The 16,045-nt window shown below is 37.4% G+C and overlaps 1 protein-coding gene and 1 long non-coding RNA gene across 2 annotated transcripts; both read right to left on the reverse strand.

The window, feature by feature from the left end:
- Positions 1-7,429: 7,429 nt before the first annotated feature.
- LOC105434379 (uncharacterized) lies at positions 7,430-8,607 on the reverse strand. Its single transcript, XR_016138603.1, has 2 exons — positions 8,255-8,607; positions 7,430-7,689 (listed from the first exon to the last, which is right to left on the reverse strand). It is a non-coding gene; the product is annotated as an uncharacterized LOC105434379 (long non-coding RNA).
- A 2,018-nt stretch (positions 8,608-10,625) lies between these two features.
- Positions 10,626-14,622, reverse strand: MSBP (membrane steroid binding protein). Its single transcript, XM_011650107.3, has 3 exons — positions 13,782-14,622; positions 12,864-13,013; positions 10,626-12,339 (listed from the first exon to the last, which is right to left on the reverse strand). Exons 1-3 carry the CDS (start codon positions 14,110-14,112, stop codon positions 12,170-12,172), a joined length of 651 nt encoding a protein of 216 aa, XP_011648409.2. The 5' UTR covers positions 14,113-14,622; the 3' UTR covers positions 10,626-12,169.
- Between the last annotated feature and the right edge of the window lie 1,423 nt (positions 14,623-16,045).

Below are 16,045 nucleotides of genomic sequence, written 5' to 3' on the forward strand. Positions count from 1 at the left end.
CCGCTCGTTTCCGTGGCGCCGTCGTGCCGTGCACAATCATGGCCGCGTTTACCGACCCGACCCGACTCCCGCGACTCGACCACTCCACCATGCGAGCAGCGGCGGTGGCGACCGCCGCGAGTTGAATTTCGATCTTCTCTCCCGACGGGGAGACGACTGCGATCGCGCGCGATTCTCGCGTTCCTCGAACCATGGACTACTCGTCGAATCTCGGCCTCTCGGCCACGATCTCGACGGCGACTGAAAATCGCGTGCCGATCTGTCGCGTCGATCGAGATGCGTCGTTCTCGAAATCGAGAACCGACAACCTGCCGATCGCCGAGTCGCCAACTATCGAAATCATTTTCTCGAACGATCCAAACGCGGAACCCTCCGGTTCTTTCATTATTTTGGCGATTCTCTCATTATTTTCCCTCCTAGGGGAATAATTTGGAAAAACAAGTGTGACGTGAAAATTCCATGATATGGGCGTTCGTATTTTTTGCGAGAGCAATTATTTTCCGAAACTAAGTCTGTACGTTCACGATTAGATCTCGAAAATTCGTACTGTTCTATTTATTTCTAAATACTGTTAATTAACACCTTTATTCTCTTCGTCTTGGAATAGAGGATATATTACCGAAAATTTCAGGAAATTACAAAAACACATCTTATATTTTTATTAATCTTCTTATAGACGTATCGTCCTTAAAATTACGTCGCAGTTCAAGTGCGACTTTTCATTATCACCATTATCAAAATTATCATAGTAGTCTTTATTACATTACAATGCAGCAGTTATGTAATATATAACGAGATAAACTGCGTACGATTAAAGATTGTAAAAGAAAATGGAGAGAAGTCGATGCCAACGCAGACATGTCCGAGTTATCGAAGTAAACCTTGTTATCTGTCGCTGGAACAGTTAGGAATTTGTTGCAAGTTGTTTTACAAAGAAAACACGTCAATCAGCAATTCCTAACATTTCTAGTATAACTAATTTCCGAATGATGAAATATTCCTTTTGCGACATTTTGCGGTTTTCAAAAACTTCGCCATTTTTCATTCATTGTAACATTAAAGATCAACAGTATTTAAAACACGTTCTTCCGTTAAATGTACAATTGATTAAATTAAATAAATTAGATAAATTAAAACGTAAAAAAAAATAAATATTAAATGTAACATTAAAATGTACGATTGAGAAAGAGAGAGAGAGAGAGAGAGAGAGAGAGAGAGAGAGAGAGAGAGAGAGAGAGAAAGAGAGAGAGAGTTGAAAAAAGTCTGACAACAGACTTTCTTAAACTTTACACTTTACTCCCTCGTCTGTCAATCACGTCGATTCCCCATGTGTTACGTTACTCATTTCCACGGAATCGGAGGCGGGAGTTCCCGGTACGCGGTCGGCATCGTCGCGAAAGTAAACGCGAGTAAACGGCACGCGCCATGTCGTTTCTTTTTTCTTAACTCGCGTCACTTTCGCCGCGATCGCCACCGCGACACGTCGCGTCGTCTCTACGGGGAAGTTTTTTCCTGCGTCTCGCGCGAGATAATTGGCCAAGGCGAGATAGGGGCGCATGACGTTGTCCCGAGATTAGAGAAAAATTCGGGAGACATCGGCGGTCGCAAGATGGCCAGAGGTGATCTATTTCTCTTTCTCTCTCTCTCTCTCTCTCTCTCTCGCGCTCTCTCGTTTGATCAAGCCGAGGGACGAGAGAAACGGCCGACCGCACGCACCGCGTACAGGGGGAGAGGGCACGTTGCGCGGAACGCTCGTCCCGTTTCGTTGGAGTACGCGGCTCGCTGCGCGCGGGACGGAGGTGCGAACGGCACGCGACCTGACGCACGCATCGCGCGTGAACCTGTCGACGTCTCCCTCTCGCGCGACCGTCGACCGTCTCCGTCTCCGTCGTCGCGGTGGCGGTGGCGGTGGCGGTGGCGGTGGCGGTGGCGGTGGCGGTGGCGATGGCGGTGGCGGTGGCGGTGGTGGTGGCGGTGGTGGTGGCGGTGGTGGTGGCGGTGGCGGCGGCGGTGGCCGCGACGAGGAGAGCGGAAAAGAAACGGGTGAACGCTCCGACGGGCGCGGAGGGTAGAGGGGCCTTTGGAAATGGAACGGGAATCGGATGACGGCGTGGCAGCAGCCGCCTAGCTACCCGCCTCGGTGACAGCGGCTCTTTGTATACCAATACTCCTCGTAGAGAATCTGCCGCTGCCGCTGTCGCGCGTCGCTCGCGTTATACGTTCGCGGTTTCCAAGACGTGACGAACCCGCGGCGGAACCTCGCTTCCATCTCTCATTCCCCATGAGGATAGGAGAAAAGGGGGGGAGGGGAGGAAGAGAAAAAGGGTAAAAAAAAGTCCAGCGGAAACTCTCGGTGATCTCGCTTTCGAGGAAGGCCAGCTGGACTTGAGAGCTCTCCGAAATTAACGTCACGATCGAAGAGAATAATCTTAACGGGATAGATCGACGTAACTCGCGGGGGATGAGAGGAGGCAGACTCGCGTGTATACTTACGTACGAGTATCGCGATGAGGGGTAAGGAGGGGAGGGCAGGGAAGAAGAGGACCGCGAGGTAATCGCGCGCGGACCATTATTCGATGGCGGTTACGTAACTCCGTTTCTCGTCTTTGCTCGAAACACTTTGGGCGGAGGTGGTGGGCCGCCGCCGCCGTCACCACCGCCGCCGCCGCCGCCGTGGCCGGAGCGCGTTCTCGCGCTCGCCTCTTCACGCCGCACGAATTCCGGAAAAGCGTAATCGATCGTTGCCGCGCGCTGCGCGGCCGCTCGCTCCGACGCCACGAGCTCTCACCTCGGTCGCATCGTCGCGGCCTTACGATTTATGTCTCTGGTCTCTCGCGATGCACGATACACGATGCACGCACGATCGCGACCGCACGCGGTGCATCGACCCATCTCTCTCTCTCTCTCTCTTTTGCATCGCGTCGCGATTAACATACGCGGAAGGCGTATCGCGCGTATCACACGCGCGTCAAATCGCGTTACATCGTAAAGGACGACCGCCTCGGCTATCTTCCTTCTCTTTCTCTCCTTTCCTTCTTTCTTCTTGCCGGCCACGAAACATGAGGAAAAGATTAACGGGTTGTATATAGAATTAGTAGAAACTCGGAATAAAATCACGTACGGGACATTCTTCATTATCCGAAATCACGAAACTCACGCATTTATTGTACTGTAAAATTCTCGTCAATGTTTCTCTTTTTCCTTCTCTCTCTCTCTCTCTCTCTCTCTCTCTCTCTCTCTCTCTCTCTCTCTCGCCTTTTTCTTCTTCTTTAACTTCTCATGACAAGATTTTACACATCTAAATATACGGAATGTATTAAGATCTATTTTAAATTTTGGCAAATAATCTGGATCATCTAATTGTAAAGTTATTTTAAATCTTAGATAGGAAACGATTTATTCTACCGTTATGTTTTAAATTATCACTGTAATTAATATTCTGTTGTTATATTCTTTTTTCTATTATGTTTTAAAGTCAAAGTAAATGACGTGTGATTGGTATTCTACAGAAATTGCATCTTGTTTTGAAAAAAAAAGAATTGTCATCAGAAAAAATTCCTTGGCTCGATTGAAAAATATGCGCTAGATTAATAAATTTGAGATTTCGTTATTTTATTAATTAAAAACTGCAAGTAATTTAAAAGCCAATTTTGTTAATAATCTTTTAATAATAATATTGTTGTATAACTTTTTTTTTTATTTTTCCCGCTCTCTACTGGATTCTCGTTCGTTGCGTTTCAGCATGACAGGATCCGAAAAGTCAAGGTTCAAATCAAGGAATTGGTCACACGTGTATCACACGTTAAATATGCACGCCAGTATCTCATGAAATCGGCAATGTATCTCTACAGCCATCCACTGAGTATCTGCGAGTATCTGAAATTCGCAATCCAGAAACGGTTCGATCGATATTAAATTTTTAATATATTTAATCGATAGCTTGAATTCGAAGTGTAGGGCAAATTTCTTTATTTTTTTTCCATCTGTTTTCTACGGATGGAAATATAGTATGTAAAGTTGAAATATAAATATAAATTTTTTTATTAAGAAATGTCGTCATCGATGTTACCTTTTTACGATTACTCTTATATCATTATAGATAGTTTTGATGAGTAATCTTCAATTTTTTGATTGATTATTAATGTACACACACTTATACTTTTATACACTTACACATCATGAAATTTCATTTTTTCTATATTTCCACAAATCTATATACTTATACAATCTCTCTCTCTCTCTCTCTCTCTCTCTCTCTCTCTCTCTCTCTCATGCGCGCGCGTACACATATTTACTCTTCATACAAATATGCATCAACACATTCACACATTCACCATCTCACAATTTGCACACTTACACCACCATATACACCCATAAAACTTCACAATTACTGCTTTACATAATCACACATTTACCCAAGTAACATGTGATTATCACGATAAAGTCAAGATAATATCATGTAATGTCATTTTGATTGAAATTTTGACTGAAAGGTGATAAAGTTTCAGTCAAAATAATGTCATCTCGACGTGACAATCGCGTGTTACTTGGAGCAGGGGGGAGAGTATGTTCCTGCACAATCAAATACGTCAATTTTACATTTAAACACTATAACTTCAACCTCTGTGCGCTCATATAATTTCGGATTCATTAAATTTTTTCACACATCTATGCAGCTACTTATACTTCCACTCACAAATCTGCAGTTTTATCATTTTACACATTTGCACATCTACTCCTATACTACTTAAAAAAAAATTTCACACAGTCACTCTTTCACATGATTTACGTACCTACACGCTTATGACTCTATACGCCTCTATGCACTACATTTTTCATGGTTTCACACTTTTACATGGTCGTATACTTACGTTGCCCCATACTTACACAATTACACGTTTTCGTACATTCAAACTTTTTCATATAATTACACATCTCACGTTTCCATACATTCAGTTCCATAGAAATCCTCATAGTTTTACATATTTATACTTCCACATTTCTATATACTTCCGTAATATACACATCTTTCCATTCCCAATTTTACGCATCTATAAAAGGTATATATTATACAATTTTTAAACTGTTTATTTGTTACAAATGTATTATATATTAAAAAGGGAATGATATTATTATAAATTTATCTTTAAAAATTAAAAAAAAAGGCACCTGATATATATAATGTGTGTGTAAAAGCTTGTTTGAAAAAAAAATGATATTTTAATGTGAAAAAGATATTGTATAAATAATATAATTTCGATATAATAATATTATTTCGATTATTTCGATTGTTGGGAAAAAGTATCTTTTACAAAAATATTTTATTTTTATTAAAAGAACTGTGTTAAATTGTTAAAAAAAATTATTGTATAATGTTGTAATTCTCTACAAAAACAAAATGAGATATAAAAAATTGCGCCGATTAATTCCAATATTAAAATATTAATGCTCATTTATTATATAAATATATAACATTTCAATGAACTTAACTGAACGTAATTATAATTGCGATATATATATATATATATATATATATATATATGTATATGTATATATAATACTTTCGTACAAATGTTTTTTTTTTAAATAAAGCAAAATAGAGAGAATTGGGTTATATTACTGGTGGAGTGAAAAAATGTGTAAAAAAAATCAAAAAAGATAAAAGAGATAACAAAAAATACAACAATTTAATTGAAATAAAACATATTTAATGCAAAACACTTAATTTTGCTAGATCTCAAAATATAATAAAATAATTAAAATAAAATAAAATATAATAAAATAATCATTTGCAATTTAGAATTTTAGGAAACAAAGTTTATTCTCTAATGATATTACAATGATTTTAATATCGTTTAAACTAATTTATAAATTTTTAATTTTAATTCTAACGAATTTTCTTATCTAATAAATTAAGTTATCAATTTCAAGATGAATCTTTCTCATTTTTAACATATTTTATTATATCTTATAAACTAATTTATAAGTTTTAAAACTAATCTTAATTTTAACAATATTCGATCTTATATTAAATATTTAATATTATTATATTAGCATTACTTATTAATATTACTATTAAACGTTCTCATAAATATACAAATATGCATGTATGCATATATCTTCATTTATTAATTTTTATTATATTTTATTTAGCCAAGTCTTTATGCACTAAACACTTTTTATTTAAATGAAATTATTTCATTTTGTACTATGTTTATGTTATTTCTTTTATTCTTTTCGATTTTTTACACATTCATTCATATCATTAGGAATATATCCGATTTAGTCTATTTTGAAGAATTTTGAAGAATTTTTTAAGAAAAAATTTATGCCAAAATATCGTAAATATAGTACAATTATAATTACATTCGGTATATAATTAAACTTATTAAAATATTATATGTCTACATGATAAATATACACATTTATTTTAATATCAGAATTATAATTATTACAATTTTTCATATCTCATTGTTTTTTTCATGGAAAACTAAAATTTTATATTATACAATAATTTTTTTAAATTTAGCATAGTTTTTTTCAATTAAAATAAAATAACACTTTTGTAAGATAATTTTTTCCAATAATAATCAAAATAACATTATTTCATAAAACATCTTCTCCATTAAAATATCATTTTTTGTCTAACAATCTTTCACACACACTCTTTAAAATATCAAATAGAGATTTTGATTAAAAGAAATTAAAGTAAACAAATTAAATTTATGGTTTTTAATATTTTCATGAAAAAAATATTTTTCCGAATTAATAACAGAAACTTTTGATTGTAAATATTCACTGAAATCAATCAAGAAATAAAAAAAACAGTAATTAGAAAATAGTACAGAAAAAATTTTAATTATATAAGTATCGAATAATTTAAAAATACGTATAACGTTAAATTAATTAATTATATTATATTAATAATTTTCCGGGTTTTTTAAAAGAATACACATTTATTCGATATTTGAATTTATCGAAGTTAATTGTCGTCGTTTTTTCGCCATGCTATTTTAATTCCTTCGTTACATTTATTTTCTGTCATTGTAAAGATAACGTATTTTGACAATCATATGTCTGTTATGTGTTGTACCTTACTGTCATCGCAAAAAAAAAAGATACAAGTTATATGAAAGTATTTTCTTTGACATATTTTATGATTGATTAATATTGAGGATATAATTAGGTAAAGGTAAATTCTCCTAAATGATCAAACATGTTTCCATATTCGAACACTTATATAATTATTATCAAATGATTTTTTATTATAATATTAAAATTTATTTGTGTTCTTTAAACATTTAAAGATATATATATATATATATATATATATATATATATATATATATTAAGTAAGTCATTTTAAATATTATAAAAATTGATAAGCAAAGAGAGATAGATTTGTTGCACAATTAAATACATATACATATTTTTTAACGATAGCTCTAAGAATTTTAATTTCAACCAGATATTAGCGGTTTGTTTTCTCCAATCCAAAAATTCTTTCGCTTTCGAGGGTAATTGTCCTCTCTCAGAATAACTCGTACAGTAAAATCGTTTTGCTGAGCAGTGCGCGTAATTATCACAAGAGTTCCGTCTGTTCGGTTTGCAGAATAATTTCCTGTTAATAGATAGGGGACACTACCTGATTGCCTATTCAATCACTCTCACCCTCTCCCCCATTTCTCCCTGTAGAAAGATAATGCTTTTAGTTAAATAAATAAAGGCACAAAAAGCCTCTAATTTTACTTTCCTAAAGGTGTCCGATCACATAATTTTATTTTTTAATAAGAAAAATTCATGATAAATATTTACGGGTAATATTTAAAGTATCAAGCAATAATTTAATAAATAAAATTATTTTTCTGTTTCATATTCCTGGTTATGAAACTTTTATTATTGATCAATTTCGTTTATTACGCGAGAAGAAACGGCAACTATTTTCATGCGAGCTTCGCGTCGCTGATATCACCGTAGTGCGATAAGGAGAATAAGGTTTTCGTAATCTCGTCTACCAATACGTTCTTTCTCGATTCGTCATCGAAATGCGAAACAAACAAGCGGAAGCAGAGAATACACTGTAACGGTGATTTTTCGATTTTCCTCGCACGAGAGTCACGTTTCTTTCATTTAATAGACGAGACATCTCGCGAATATTCAAGCGCGTTAGTCAAACAACTCGATCCGACAAAATGACATCTTTTTCTTCTTTCAATGACTCTCGCACATAAATAATATTTTCCACACCACACACCACACTTTACACCGAGCGACATCCAGAGGACATCCATAGGATGTCCTAAAAACATCCCTTGAAGTTTATAGGTTATTTCTTCGAAACAGCTAGGGACAAGTTTCATCGGATGTTCCTCGAATATTTTTCATGCAAAACCGCTGAAAAAAATCTCTTGTTAATTACAATGTTCCGTGAGGACAAGATAATTCATCGATAAATCCGAAATTCTCGGCGTTTCGCGGTTCCACGCCTTTGAGATTCTATTTGAATCTAACTCGAATCTAACTCGTGCTTAGATTTACCCATTATGTAATCTCATTTACGTTCATCACGCCCAGAGAGATGAGATGCACGATTCTTGATAAGCTGTAACGCGATGATAATGTAATAAAAACAAAAAATCAAACGAATCTAAAAAAATGTGTATATATATATATATATATATATATATATATATATATATATAGATTAAAATCAGTTCTGATTCGAGAGCTTAAAACCGTTATTCAAGTATTCTGGATATTCGAGTGATTTACAGTTCGCAATTATGATCCAGACTACTCTGATTTCAATTTGAATTCAGAATTTGAATTTGAATTTTGATACACGTCTGGAAAGGAAACGCCGAATATTTGATGTTTGTAAATTATTTTTCGAGATGATCCCTTATATAAACAATCAACAAATAAAATACAACAAGCCTTTTCACTTTTTTTATATTTATCAATCACCGAATCCAAATCTGTTACAAACTTAAATTATGTTAACAGATTACGTAGATTTGGAATTTGAAGCGATTCACATTTATCCATAGGATAGTATACAGCATAATATTTTATTTATAAAATGCACGCGGGGAATCTCCCATTCACAAAGATAATTCGTGCGATTCGTGCGATGCGATATTCTTGATCGGCATCTTGCTTTCCGCGAGAGGCGATACAAATTTTCCGGGAAATCGTAACGTTTTCACTCGGCGCTTTAATTAGAAACGGATACGGCCTTCGTTCGCTTCGATCGAGAATCGATCCTTCCTTCGCGTCGCTCGGAGGAAATACATACATCGTCCGCTCGTCCGAGTGCGCGATACACACACACACACACACACACACACACACACACACACACACGCGCGCGCGCGCGCGCGCGCGCGCGCGCGCGCGATGCTTAATCGCACTTCACGCCGCGATTGAGTCGTGGAGGCAAGGTCGAAGCCTCGCACGCAAGTTTGATCGTGCGCTCCAAAAAGATTACCAGCGCGCGGCGAGATAAACGCACGGCCAACTCGTAAATCAGACACAGGCTCCCGGCCTGCTCTCTTCTTCCTTTCTCCGAAGGAACGTTTCGAACGAGAATCGTAGATTACCTCCCAAAATCCCCCAGAAATCTGTCGAAACTCCCGAAACCGCCATCGGACAGTCGTATTTTATAATTCGACTCGTCTAATGCTCAGCTGTGATCGATCAGGATCAGGATCAGGATGGCGGAGGATTCGACGAGCTTTGCGTAATTAAAATGCAAATAGAGCGATGTAATTAATTGTAGGGGAACGAAGTCGAATGTTTTCCTCGCAAGCTGCGAGAGTCTTTCTTTCTGTCCTACGTCTCTCTCGGCTCGAGGATCTCGTTATTACGTCGATAAAATAGCGAGTAGCAAGTAACAAATTACATCGTTGTGTCACCATCTAGGAGGACTATGACGTACTGAAGTGTGTCGAGAGGCAAAAATCGAACCTCTTTCGTCGATTTTCAGGCATATTTTCTGACAAGAAATACACTCGGCATGACGTCGCACAATTGACTATGGAAGCTTGCGGGTTTTCTGAAACTTTAGTCTCGCCTCGTCAATAGCCGATTGTTCTTTACCGGAAAACACCTCATGTTTATTTCTTACGCTGAATTGGGACTTAAATACATAAGAAATGGAAATAGACATAAATAAAAAAAAATTAGGAACAAAAAATTACTTTCGAAGAGAGAACACCTTGGTATTTCTTGATTGTGTAGAGCATGTCAAAAACATTTTTTAATTCCTATCTCCCTACATTCAATTCCTTTCATTGTATAAATCCTTGCGTCTCTTGCACACGAATAGCAAAAACAAAGTATAAAATTGTTTAGTCAAAATCTTCTAACACAAAATATACATAATCATGAATTTTGTCTGTTTTAAAATTTCTAAATTTAATTCTTGAATTCTATTTTCAATTCACTTGTTTTTCGGATTCACCCGTCAAATGACAAATTTGTAATATAAGGAACGCTTTTCGAGAATAGAAAGAACAATTCTTTTTTCTTATGGACGAATTATTAAGAGAATAAAAGCATGTATATATTATTTATATCACAACAATCAAACTGAAGGCATACTCTCGCCGATTGGATTAATATAAACAATAATAAAACTTTATTTGCCACAATCAATTCTATCTAACCATGATAAGTTTATATACACCATTTTTCATGTAACTAACACGACGCGTGAAATACAATAAATAACTTTCCTGCCTCTTTAAATGCCAACAAGATATAAAATACAAATTTTACACCGACGGAATTTTAAATTATACAGGAAATGCACATGCAATGTTATGTGTATATAGAAATGTATATATGTATATGTATATACATATAACACAACTTTGATATTAATCTTTATTTATAAACTTATTCTCAGGTATAGCTATTTACCAAAACCATATTTTATTGGTGAATAAAGCCATTGAACAGCATTAATAAATTGATGCACTGTGTTGAGACAATGCTGCACCAAAGTATGCGAATACTTGTGAACGTACAATATCTTATTGTAACGAAATTTTACAATGCCAGAATTCACCGCGGAAGTTTCATATATTTGTTACCTTCACGCGCATAAAATAAACCGTTGGGAGACGCACGCGTTATGCACGATTTACTTCTGGTACTGTTTCAGCGATTAAAACTTTAGCAGAAAATGCATAATCATTGAGATTTTTCGCGTTGCGATGCAAGCGAGAAAAAGACTTTCAAACTCAGTGTATCTGCGTTTTATTAATTTCCTTTTTGAATGCAAAAAGATGTACAGAGTCAAGTATGTATCTTTCTCGCTCATCCGGAATGATATACAAACGGGAACATAGAAATGATACGAACTTTTGCACTCAAAAAAGATTCGATTAATGAAACGCAGTGTACTTGATTTTCATTATTTGGTAATAATATCACGTGCCTGATACGATCGCATATTAAAAATATAACATAAATATATGTAACTATGCGCTATTCAGCGCTTTATCCGAGTTAACAAGCGTTAATCGGATTATTCGCAAGCGTTTCCGAAGTGAATACGTCTTTGTGTGATCCTCTTCTTCCGTAATTCGGTAGTGTAATTCTTTTTTTTTTTTTGTTTTGATCGCGGAACTGCGCGAGTAGACTTAATTCCGTAGAGCAGACTTAAAGTTAAACTCCAAATGCATGTCAGAAGCTTTCTATTGGATTGCCATACTCCGTGCGAGCACGGATATAAACGCATCACCATGTTGTTGTACAACAGAGTACAATCGGTAATTCAACGAGAAATGTTTATAATGGAATATGCTACATTGTTACTTGCCATTGTTTCGACTTGGCGTTCTGTAGAAAATCTTTTGTACATATGTAAAAAATATTAAAAGATACGACAGTGCGTCCACGCTGATTGGCAGTTGGACGCTGAAATAAAGTTCTCATACACGACTCGCCAGCTTTTTCGGAAATCTCTTTTTGTGTACATCCAACACGATTAAAAGCCGGCATTTCGCCTCTTTATTCGATTATAGTTATGAAGTAATAAAATATTCGATCAAACGTCCAGAAATATATTCATGAGCGACAATTTCAAAGATTTCTGTAACAACAGCGTGTGCGTAGTATGCTCCTGAAACAGTTTTGCCTTCAATGTACGATCATGTGGTCAATCGCTCTTGGATTTTCCGGTGGTATCACTATTATCTGTTTTTTTTTCTGTATCGTAACTCTCCGATTTTGTTTCAGTCTCCTGTTGACTACCCTCGTCCTCTTCATCGGAATAATTTGTAGGCGCTTCACCAGGCTTCAATAATTTTCCAACGTAATCGTATCTCTCTGTAATAAAAAAACAAGGTCATGTTTGTATTATTGCATGTACACATGTTGCTTTTTTGGACAATTCAGTTGTGCCTCAGTGTTTATCTTAAATTCCTCTATTACATTCATAAACGAATGATGTATGGTAAAAAAAGCCTTGAACCATGCTCCCATTCATAATTCATGAGCTCTCACTCAAAGCTTCTCTATGATGACTTAGAAGATCTCGTATATCACGTCAAAAAGAAAATATTGTATTTATGTAAAAGTGTTATGTACCTAAGAGTCTATCTTGCTTATTATGTCTTGTCAATTCAAACATTGTGCTACTTGCATTCATTAAAACATCTTACATAGAAATGTAACTTTGAGAGTTCTATCAATGAGCATTAATTTCAAGATAATATTAATTTTTGCAACTATTTTTCTATACATATAAATTTAATATTAGTATATCATTTGAAAGGCAGCTCACTTTCTTTAACTTCTCTTTCAGATCGTTGAATTTTGTCGCTGTTCGAAATGTACAATTCGCTCCTTACCTTTGAATTGTTCCTCCCACTCTTTGATGGAATTCATTTCTGTTGTGTTCAAGTCACTCAAGTCATCGTATTTGTCTGTCGCTGCATCCACCGCAAACCTTGCCAGCGCTCTGCTAGCATCCCGACCACCGAATGCTTCATAAGGTCCACCTGTGAGGAAGATATATTGATTTCAGACATCGCACATACATTCCCTTCCCAATTAAAGAAATTGAAGGGAACAATTAATTTCTCTGCTGGAGATAATGCAAAACAAGAAAGGAGATTCAAGAATGTAATATTCCTTCCACGTATCGATCTGGATTAATCTAAATGATCAAGTATCACGATCAACAAGTAACTCTCTTATCTGTAATTTTATCGCTCTACCCAACGCTCTTATCGATTTCAAAAATGATCCTGCAGCTCTTTTGGAGTTTCATTACCTGCTTACCCACCCACATATTCAAGCGCGAGACCTTCTCACGGCCAATGTACGTCACGAAACGTGATAAACCGCTATCGTCGCCACCAGCTTAGTATAGCGGCGCAATTGGCGAGGCACAATTGGTCACGACGATCGCGAGTCTTTCGCGATTTTATTTTTGCGCGCACGGCATGATATCATCGCGGGCACTCCTTCGGGCCGCAAGCTAATAAAAAAGCGGCTACTAAAACGCGTTCGACGAGGAGCGAGACCGAGAGAGAAAGAGAAAGAGAAAGAGAAAGAGACAGAGAGAGAGGGAGGGGAGGGAGAAGGGAGTCCGAGGAGAAAAGGGGAAGGAAGAGCGGAGAACTGAATTGTAATCGCGGCGGAGGGGAAAGGGGGAGAGGAGGAGGGGGCAAAAAGAAACATCGTTCGATCGTTTAGAGATCGCGATTGGAAATTGACGGCGTGCGGGAATTGGCTCCGCTGATGCGGAGAACCCGGCGACTCACCAGGGCCGTAGAACTTGGCGCCTCTGGTGACGTCGTACACGCTGCCGTTGACGGCGACCAGTATCCGGCCGTCCGGGCCCTTGCCGTCGTACTTGGTCAGCTCCTCGATCGTGAAATCGCGTCGCAGCTTCGGCAGCTTCTTCACCTCCTGCACGGGTTCCTCGGTCTGCGCGCGGCTCTTGAGGATCTTGTACACCAGAACGGCGATCACGCCCACGAGGGCGAGGTTCAGCGGGCTCTTGACAATCTCGGTGATGAAGGCGGACAAAAATTGCTGCTGCGGTTGCTGCTGTTCCTGGCCCGCGGCCGGCGAGCCGCTCTTCTCGGCCATCTTGACCAACTCAGACCAACCGATCGACCGATCTATCTACCCAGCGGGCGAGGAGTGTCGCCGTGGAAGACGAGAGGTTACGAACGTCACGCGCCGGGACAGAGAGAGAGAAAGAGATAATCCGAAAGGACGTGCGCGTTCCCGAACTTTTCGTGAGTAATGTACGCGTACGCACGGATCGAACGCAGCCTACGACTATAACTCGGCGTGTAACGGCGTAGCAACACCAGTAAACGAGAGGCGACCGGGACCGATCGTCGGGAACCGCAAACTGATATCGCCGACTAGGCGCCACTCGCCGATGACGATAATCGTGCGACGCTAACGATGCGTACCGGTGCGCGTTACGTGGCCCCTCTCCCTCCTGCCCTCCCCCTACACTTCGTTCTTCCCTCCACCAGCCTGCTTTCGACGTATGCCCAACGGCATGGGGAGAGACGAGACGTACGTGATGTCGCGCCGTTTTACGTGGCCGAGCCGTGGTGGTGCGCCGCAGGGCCGTACGCATCGGACCTAAGGGGAGGAGAGAAGGGGAGGGGGGGGGAAGGGAGAGATTCAGGCTCGAGGATTCATATCGAATCATAGGCCCTATTCTTGAAACATCGCATACGAAAATCCTATAGTGTGCTAAGTATATGCGATATGTTTCAAGAATGTGGGCCCCATATCACGTATATGTATCGCATGAAAATCTTTCTCTTTCTCTCTCTCTCTCTCTCTCTCTCTCTATATATATATATATATATATATATGATATACGTGACGTAACTATAGAATTTTCGTATGCGATATTTTTCGAAAATAAGGCTCCAGAAATCGCTTCCCCCATGAAAATGTATACATTGAAGAAATAGATAGAAATACGTAGAAATTATTTACATTCGTTTCTGCTAATGTAGATTAGCTTTAAGCCTAAATTTTTTTACTTTTTTTGCTTTTAAGAATTAATTTAAGAAAAAGATGAAGAGTAAATTGAAATTTATATAAAATTGAAGTTATTCTAGATCGATAGAAATTATCATTATAATATTCGATTTTACTAATTTAGATTAACTTTAAGTTCGAATTAATTTATTTTTTATTCTTTTTTGATTGATGAAAAGTTGGAAAATTTCAATATATGTATATATAAATTTCCCAACTTTTCATCAATTATTATTTACTTTAATGTAACATTAAAGTAAAAAAAAAATTGTTAAACCTAATCTTTGATTAAAAAATATTAATTTTGAAAGATATAAATAGTCAAAAATAACTGCTTGATACTTTTAATATAAACTTATTCAATCGCTTAAAGTAAACAAGTTAATTGATTCTTAAAATCTTCTATATAATAGATAAAAAAAATTAATATTTTTATTTATGTTGACAAAATAATACATATGTTTAACGAGTCGCAAATTTAATCGAAATTTAATCGAAAACGAGATCCGAGTTAATTAAGCTTACAAATTTATAATAATTCGATTAGTCGTAATCTTTTCTTTCTTTCTTCATTTCTCTTTTTCTTGGTACTTTGCATTTTTAATTACGTTCGAACTGAAATTTACATGTTTCGCGTTAGACTCTCGTTATCTTCGCTCTTGTAATCACGTCCGTTAATGTAATAAATCGATAATAGAATGTATCTGGATAAAAAGAAACCAGGACTTTGCATCGCTCGCCTGTTCATTAATGCAACTAATGTCAACGTACGTAGAAATCTGTCGTCACTACGAGTTCCTCGTAATTCAAGTCTTTCGATCACCAGTGCTGCGGACATCTTTACCGCGTTTTGCTAATCCACTTTTACATCTCGTCGATCATTCGAAGGGATTCTAAAATACTATTTTTTTTATGAAGTACATTCGCAGCTGTACTCGGCCTTTTTTAAACGAAACTAGAATGTACCGTTTCTGCTTCCTCTCTCGTTCCCTGTCGAGCGAGAAACAGT

This window comes from Pogonomyrmex barbatus, unplaced genomic scaffold (assembly GCF_055798465.1).
Source record: "Pogonomyrmex barbatus isolate J1 unplaced genomic scaffold, ASM5579846v1 scaffold1, whole genome shotgun sequence".
Classification (NCBI taxonomy): Eukaryota; Metazoa; Arthropoda; class Insecta; order Hymenoptera; family Formicidae; genus Pogonomyrmex; species Pogonomyrmex barbatus.

Coding starts and splice junctions, on each gene's coding strand:
- MSBP (XM_011650107.3), bottom strand. CDS start 14,112: ATGGCCGAGAAGAGCGGCTCGCCGGCCGCGGGCCAGGAACAGCAGCAA. Junction 13,014..13,781: donor CGCCAAGTTCTACGGCCCTG/GTGAGTCGCCGG, acceptor TCTTCCTCACAG/GTGGACCTTATGAAGCATTC. Junction 12,340..12,863: donor GTGGGAGGAACAATTCAAAG/GTAAGGAGCGAA, acceptor TTTTTATTACAG/AGAGATACGATTACGTTGGA.